Here is an 8441-nt window from a genome sequence, read left to right on the forward strand (position 1 = left end):
CCTCTTTCTTGGTATCTGGTAGCCTATCCTGCAAATTGAAATCAAGATTTAACACAAACATGTATTTTACAAATAAAACTTGCCTCAGAAAACCAATTTATTCAGCAATTTTAGTTGATTTGGCAACATATTCGTGTTCCTTTAGCTTAGCCATACTGGTCGCGTCATAGATCGATTTTGTAAATTCAGATGATTGATTGATAGTTTATTGTTGCAGGTAAACAACAAGGGAGAAGGGAGGAACATGCCATCCCAACCCCCAGGCAGTACAGAGTGTGATTATACGACTATTAATACATGTGTAGGTAAACTTCTAGGGCTAATAACATATGACTAATGAAGTATAGGAGGTTACCAAAAATAATTAAAGTAAAGGTTACCTATCTAAAGTTGGGAGCATATAGCCTACACTATATATATATATATATATATATATATATATATCTATATATATATATATAGATATACATACATATATATATATATATATATATATATATATATATATATATATATATATATATATATATATATATACATATATATAGATAGATAGATAGATAGATAGATAGATAGATAGATAGATAGATAGATAGATAGTTAGATAGATATAACTGCGCGAAAAGGCAAACTAATACAAAAATATACAATGCAAAGCTGATATATATTTTTTTTTCAATAGAAAGGTAACATAATTAAATACATGCATGGTTAGATTATATACGGCTGCAGCATATATGCGTGAGTAAGAAACTCAGGGTTGATTGAAATTCAATAATGCTACAACAACAACGACAATGTAGTGGGGAAAATCTCACAAATTTTCTTAGTTTCAACTAGGGTAGCCTATATATACGTACGTGTGAGCTGAAATTTGAGACGAATTGCACATATTTTCTCTCCTGCCAAAATATTGATCTTAGGAAGGTTTCTTTGCAAATTATTAATTACTCCCGGAAGTCCTGTACGTAAATATGTCACCATTAATTCCTGCCTGCATTCCCTGACCGTACCATGCAAACGAAATTTCTAACATAATGAACAAAGCAATTAAGACATATGAGGCAAACAGAAAAAAAGACAGCAAACAATTCTAATGTTTATTTATAAGGCTGTGAGAGGGGAAGAGGTTCTAATGGTTATAATGTGTCTTGGAAAAGTTGTCATACAGCTACCTTTTTTTTCTATCCTCTGCTTTTATTCAAGTGCAGCTATGATGTCCATGGACGATATGATACAGCAGGACCCCAACCATGAAATTAAGAGAAACAAAATGTGAAGTATATAAGTGTACGCAGTGAGGTAACTATATTATAAGAGTGTGTAGTGAAGTATCTGAAAGTAACCAAGGAGGACTTACGAAGCGATGCAAAGCGGAACAGCTCAAGAGAAGAAGGAGAGCTAACCGAGGGTGAATCTCACGGCCCAGCCCAAGTCCATTGTTGAGCAAGGAGTGTTTACATCGCCCAGCAGAAGAGGAAGAGGAGCAGCTGTGTGTTTGGGCGGCGGGGTACTGAGCTCCTAACACCATGTCGGAGTCCTATGGTGAGCAGTGAGGGCAGGGAAGGGCACAGTGTGTACTACTCACCGATAGTCAGCTGGTAACGCGACTCTTGGGGCATTGTTTTATCACTGTCGGACCCTGTTAGGATTCTCTTTGCAATTTCGCCAAACCTTCGTTTCCTTATCGAACTTTTCCGAGGTCGCCATGGGAAAAATAAAGGTTTCTTCCTATTCGTTTCTTACATACCGGCCTGGTATTCCATATTCACCTGGTTTATTTACCTGGTTGGCCCATCCATTCTCTGTAGCATGACAAGAATATTTAATAGGAAAAGGTGGGTGGCTCAAAAAACTGCTGGCAATGCAGCACTTATATTCTTAATGTGCTTAGTACTTTATTTCCTTTACACATCTATATTGTCAGGATTAACCAGTTTAATTAGAGCAAAATTGAGCTTTTGGTTAAAACTGTTTTTGTTAACACTGATATCCCATTATCTGTTTAGCGAATTGCTCTTCTGTTGTCATATGTATTCTATGTGAATCCTGGAACAGGAAGTCAGTGGACAGCTTACCTAGCTGTTCATCCTCCCTTTCAGGTTTGTTGATAAGTGGATACCTGGGGAAGGTAAACTGTTTAACCCCGATGTCATACTTGCCATGTGTCCCAGGGTAATGGTCTCTTACCCACCACAGGCTCAAGGGCTGATGAGATAGAGATGAGATGAGCACCAAGGGCATGTACAGCCATAGCATATGTCCCTAATTTCACCTTTATCTAATGAGATAGGCTATTATGAACCATACAATCTACTTCAAATGAGTGGGTTGTTGTTCTTTGGCAGTGTTAATGGAAAGGGTTCTGACTGCAGCTGCTAGTCATCTCATTTGTACATGAGTCAGAGACATGTGAATTTGACTGCTGAGCATGAGAGAGGTGGGGCATGTGTACTGGGTAAGCCTTGATAAGAGTGTAATTCTGCATTAGGCCTGGCTGCCATGCACCACCAGACTGAACATGATTGGCATAATGCTTTGCTTTGATTTACATGCTAAAGTCAGCTGTTTTTGTCATATGTGCAGGTGAGGCATCTAGCGGCTGCAGTTGTCAAGCCTGAATGCCAATGTGCCATACCTCTGCGTTAGGCCTCTTATCACCCAGAAGTCACATTTCTGTTTGCTAAGTATTGGCTGTTTTCAGAAAAAAACGGAAGTTGCAGTAACTAAGTATATATATTTAAGATGCATTTTTTTTCCAGTGGAATTTGCAAACTAGAGAACTGTATACTACAAAGGTAGCCTGTACGGAGATTGAATCTGCATTTCTTTTGTACTACAGTAATAACTGAATGATGGTCTTTTTCAGATTTTTTGTTCAAGTTCCTTGTTATTGGAAGTGCAGGCACTGGTAAATCATGTCTTCTACATCAGTTTATAGAAGGCAAATGTAAGTATATTATGTTCTTTGCTCCATCACTTGGGAGCGTTGAATTTGTAGTTAGTATACACCATATATCATAATTTTATCATCCATGTGAATAAACTGACTTCGGAGTACTTGGCACTTCATTATGGATGTTATTATGATTTAAATATTACCTGAACTCATTTATAGAGTATCAAATTAGGGCACAGTCCTGACCTTGGTGCCCTGTCATTGTTTGGCTGCCATGTGGTGGTCACTTAGTCTCTTTCCAACCTCGAATTACAGATTAGTTGGATACCTAGTAGTGTCAGATGTGAAAGATTTAGACATGTGAATATTCAATATCTGGATTTCTTTATCTCGCTGAAAACTTTATGAAGAATAAATATTTGTATAATGTGTGTTGCTGCATTGTGGTTTCATCTTTACTTATTTTGTTAATTCTTTCAGTCAAAGCTGAAAGTAACCACACCATTGGAGTGGAGTTTGGATCCAAAATAGTCAATGTAGGTGGGAAGTCAGTGAAGCTGCAGATATGGGACACTGCAGGACAGGAGAGATTCAGGTCAGTAAGATAGTTTTTCATCTGCTATTAACAATTTCATAACTTTATTTGAAAGTTATATACTAATTATTGGGCTTTCTGGTCAAGCATGATATTAAGTAAGCTGACTGCATACATGTAGTACTGTGTTATTTGTAATTTGTAGGATCTTTTTGAGTGAGGGTTCAGACCATCGTGCAGGAAACCCTGATTGTATCATCAATCAATCATATTTTTTTACAGTAAATAATGTTATAATAACACTCTTATATACTAGTAAAACAAAAAATGTTAGATGCACTCTTTTCTTATAAGTTGCCCCAACAAATCACAATCTGACCCATAAGCAGAGGGTCAGTAATTGTGTGTACAACTGAGTGTGTCAGGAAGGGTGAGTGACAACAATTCCTTGGATGTCTTCTGCTGAGCCCTTAAGATATAGAACATGACCATTGTATACACATCTTGTAATCATACTTTGCAAATTGTTCCTAATTGTGTCTGTATTAATATGTTAATTTTAACCCTATTATTATTTATTAATTCTACCCTTGTATATTAATTTATATTGACAACAACAATACACAATATAAACAACAAAACTGAACTGAATTGCAAATCAGGATTAATACACAAAGGCAGTAATTTATGGTATTTTGCCATTAACCCTTTCATACACCGAAAGTTTAATAAGTTTCTCTTTCCACTGCGACATCCGTCTGGGGCTCCCTAAGGGGCCTCGTGGAATGGCCTGACCGTGCTGCGAATTTTTTTTCAGGTTATCAATTTCACCCACAAGTATTCTTTTTTCCTGGCATTTTTATATATTGTTGGTTTTGGAAGAGATTATTCTGCCTTATGACAGAAAAAATATCAAGAAATGCACATAAATAGTGAAGTTTATCGACTCCGAAAAAAACATTGATTAAAGATAAATAAGAAATGCATACATTCACCACCTTGTAGCTCGAAACTTCCTTATTCGACTTTTTATGATATATGCCAATAGGATTCCAACGCTATCATTGGAATTTTCATACGACCAGTAGTTCTTGAGAAAATGGAGGAAAACTATATTTTTTTCTATATTCTGTTCTCTCCAGTAGAAGAAACAGCTCAAGGGCAGCAAGCAAAACACAACGGGCAGGTCAAGGCGGTCAAAATAAAGTCAATTTTGGCTGGAATAGAGTTTTGATAATTATAAGAAACATGACTATTAGCGCACCTATTTGGTGTCTGGAAGAACTTTGCCAGATGCAATAATAATCATAATACAGTCTTCCCTCACATAGTACGGTTTCCAATAGTACGGATTCGGTTTTATACGGATGGTCATGGAAGATTTTTATTTAGGATTTTTAAATTTCCCTTTCGTCGCACCAAGTAGCAATGGCATGAGTGGCAACACTGTTCTACCAAAACACCTGCTGAAAGCACCCCAATATGTTCGAGAAAAGTGTTCACCTCGAAGAAAAATTCAGATTTGGGACAAGTTACGTTGCCGTAGGGAGAGTATACCACGTGAATGAGAGCAGTGTTCGCTGTATCTATCATCTTGGGTCTTGATCTTAGTTCGGGAGGTAGTTGTTCCTTTCGGTCCCAACTACAGCCTTTGAAATGGCTTACTCCCTCAGGGCCAACACCCTGAAAATCATAGTGAAAAAGAAATTCTTGCCGCAGTAACTGCCAGTGCTCCAAGAGTGCTGCAAGAGTGGAGATAAAGGCTGTCCTTTTACTAAGCCTCATCATTGTTATTGTAATGGCGTCTCACTCGTAGCAAAATGACGTATGCTGATCTTCCTGGCGACGTTTAACATGCATTACTAGCTGTCCTGACTAATGAACTCCTTACAACAGAAGATGAAAAGGAAGCTGCAGTGGTTATGGTGGCACAGAGAGGTGAAATGCAATGGAAACATTTATATGTGTTTATTTTGGCCGCCATATTTGCTGATGACATCATCACAGCACGAAGGTGCTTCACCACTCAAAGCTGGGAGCCAGCAGACGTGCTGAGTTGGCAACTTGTGCTGCCGCGTCATGCGTCTGAGATCACTCGGGACGTTCTGAGAGTCCCGATTCCCTCTCTCAAACGCAGCCCAGGAGTGTTTCTAAGGGGGGCACTAATTTTATACGAATTTTCGAATAGTACGGGGATCCTGGGTCCCTAACCCCCGTACTATTTGAGGGACGACTGTAATTACCACTAAGTCTCTCCCTAACACACTCTGCTGGAGTTTTTTCACTTTTTCCATCATCACCATCACTTTCATAAGAACCATCATCATACTCAGTACAAATGGGTCTCAAAATCTCTTCACTTGATAATTTCTTAACCATATTTTCTAATAGTAACAGTTACTGGTCCCTGTGAATATAAAACAAAATATTGTATCATGGCATTATCACTTTACATTGGAAGTAAGAATAAATTTCAACAATTTCATCTGACAACTATAATCCAGGCTTACCAGGCTCCGGACACAATTTAGAGGACGACAGTCCTCACTCATAGGTTGCCTGCAGAGAGGCAACTAAGCCATGGACAATAATCACTTCAAATCCAACGGCACAAGAGAGTTGATGATTAGCTTGTTTTATAGGTCTAGCTTGGATCTTTGCTGCAAAAAAATTTGACATGATTCTGAAAGATACTTTGTTTTTGGCGAATTTTTAAGTTTTTTGACACGATTCAAGTCAAAAGCTCAGATGTAGACGATTCCATTTTGACGCGAATCGCGTCATGGTGCATGAAAGGGTTAATCAAATGACCCCAGCACAAGTCAGAATCACATGGGTGCCTATAATACAGTAGGTGTTATATATAGTACATTCTCACCCAATCAGTTTATATTCTGCGATATACCTTACAAGTTGCACTAAATAACTGATGCCACTGCCTATGTCCAGTCCTCCTGGATGTTTCCTCTCTCCCATTTAGGTGACATACTATCTTCCAATGTTCTCTCTCCACTTCACTCAATGATTTTAGCATACATTTCACCTTCTCCAGCTGATTAGTAATTTTTCAGTGTATCTACAGCTCTCTTTATCTCTTCCAGTGAGATACTTAGGTGCCCTGTAGGCTCCACTGTCACAACTCCATTCAAAATCCAATCAAATTTACACTTGCTCTGTTCACACTGTGTCCATTCATTGGTCACTAAAAATCTTTCCTTCATCACACTCTTCATCATGCTCTTTACTTGTAATCAGCGTGACACTCTCACTATCATACTGTCAACATTTTTCCAATCATTTCTGCTCCTCCTGATCTCATATAAATCCAGTTTCCTGTTTTCCCAAAAGTTGTCATTCATCCTTCATCCAAGTTCTTCATTGACTCTTTACATCTTGCACTATGCTCTTCTCCTTTGTTACATTCCACATACCATCTTCTCTTTATCCCTGCTTCTGTTTGTATGTAGTGACAAGCTGTTTTACTTGTTAACAGGTCTGTGACACGCTCCTATTACCGTGGTGCAGCAGGGGCCCTCCTGGTCTATGATCTTACATCCCGGGACAGTTACAATGCTCTTGGCAATTGGCTGGGTGATGCTCGCTCTCTAGCCTCTCCTAATATTGTGATTCTTTGTGTAGGAAACAAAAAAGATTTAGAAGATGAACGGCAAGTTACCTTCATGGAAGCCTCGAGATTTGCTCAAGAAAATGGTATGTTATAGAGCATAATTATAGAAAGGGCATATCCTGGGGATGGAAAATTAAGTGGTGATTTATATTTTTAAGTATAAATAGAGAATCATTATTCATTTTTTTAATATCTGTAATCATAAACTGTAATAATAAAAATTAGTCAGATTGCAAAATAGTCAAATTTGCAGTTATTACCAGTTCCCAAAAGTAACTGCTACCATCATATCTCAAATCATGTGAGTCATATATCTAATGCTATATCAGAGTTTGTATTAAAAATGAAGTCCTTCGTTGAATATGGAAAATGGTTTGGTTGAGTGCCACTTCATGTTTTTTGACTTGAATATGCAAGAAATCTAATATACCCATTTCATTGAAGTGGTATGTTATGAAGGATCCTCTAATCTATAAGTCTATAAGGTAAAAATTTCAACAGATGGATTGACCCCAGTGAAAATAATAGTATTAGTAACATTCACCAAACTCTAATACCTTTAGTCATGAACAGCCACCCAGTTGAGTATATTAGCTATTTTTTTACGTTACAAATTAATTCACTTCTATTCTTGTCATTCAATAAGTCTTATGATTTAACAAGGTGTTATGTATTTTCACAGAACTAATGTTTATGGAGGCCAGTGCACTCACTGGAGAAAATGTAGAAGAAGCTTTCCTAAAATGTGCAAAGAGTATTCTTGCAAAGATAGAAACAGGTGAGTTATTATTCTTTCTAGAATTGTCATCAAATAAAAAAGTTATTATCTTTTCTAGAATCATCATCAAATAAAAAAGTACAGTATTTTTGTGGTTAATCTAGCTGTGCACTGTGCAGGACTAGTGCTAGATACAAGCAATACAAATAACTCTTTCAAATACTATTTATAATATGCTAAATATATCTCTTAACACAGGAGAGCTGGATCCAGAGAGAATCGGTTCAGGAATACAATATGGAGATGCTACGCTTCGTCGGCTGAACCAGGGGCAAAGTCAACGTCCAAAAGCTGGGGCTGAGTGCATGGGCTCCTCCTGTAGGATTTAGAAGAGGATAGTAGGTAAGGAGAGTAACCTTACATCTATATTTGGAATAGTTTTATAGTGGATTAGAAACTTTCTTCAGTTACTTTCAATGGGCATTTCAATATACATAAACATTTTTTTGTGTGAGTCTGTAATGTGGTTTTATTCATAGACTGTAAACATTCATTAAATGTAATTAATTTACTGCATCTGTTATGATGAGCCAATATTTATTGTTTTCTGCAGTTTCTAAAGTTTTCTTTCAATCTAAATGCAAGATGGGAGTAATACTTC

The 8441-nt window shown here is 37.3% G+C and overlaps 1 protein-coding gene across 2 annotated transcripts in view; it reads left to right on the forward strand.

Annotated features, from left to right (window-relative positions):
• Positions 1 to 1349: 1349 nt before the first annotated feature.
• The window catches only part of LOC127009223 (ras-related protein Rab-4B-like), an 8962-nt gene continuing 1870 nt past the window's right edge, over positions 1350 to 8441 (forward strand). The window contains exons 1-6 of one of the 2 annotated variants that reach the window (XM_050882085.1): positions 1350 to 1545; positions 2870 to 2950; positions 3380 to 3494; positions 6928 to 7145; positions 7745 to 7840; positions 8039 to 8182. In XM_050882085.1, coding sequence (XP_050738042.1) covers positions 1530 to 1545; positions 2870 to 2950; positions 3380 to 3494; positions 6928 to 7145; positions 7745 to 7840; positions 8039 to 8169 — 657 coding nt within the window. In that variant the 5' untranslated portion in view covers positions 1350 to 1529 and the 3' untranslated portion in view covers positions 8170 to 8182. Of the gene's footprint in view, positions 1546 to 2869; positions 2951 to 3379; positions 3495 to 6927; positions 7146 to 7744; positions 7841 to 8038 lie in introns of both variants that reach the window. The other variant, XM_050882082.1, reaches the window with a different exon arrangement.

The sequence above is a fragment of the Eriocheir sinensis genome, chromosome 4, assembly GCF_024679095.1.
Source record: "Eriocheir sinensis breed Jianghai 21 chromosome 4, ASM2467909v1, whole genome shotgun sequence".
Lineage (NCBI taxonomy): Eukaryota > Metazoa > Arthropoda > Malacostraca > Decapoda > Varunidae > Eriocheir > Eriocheir sinensis.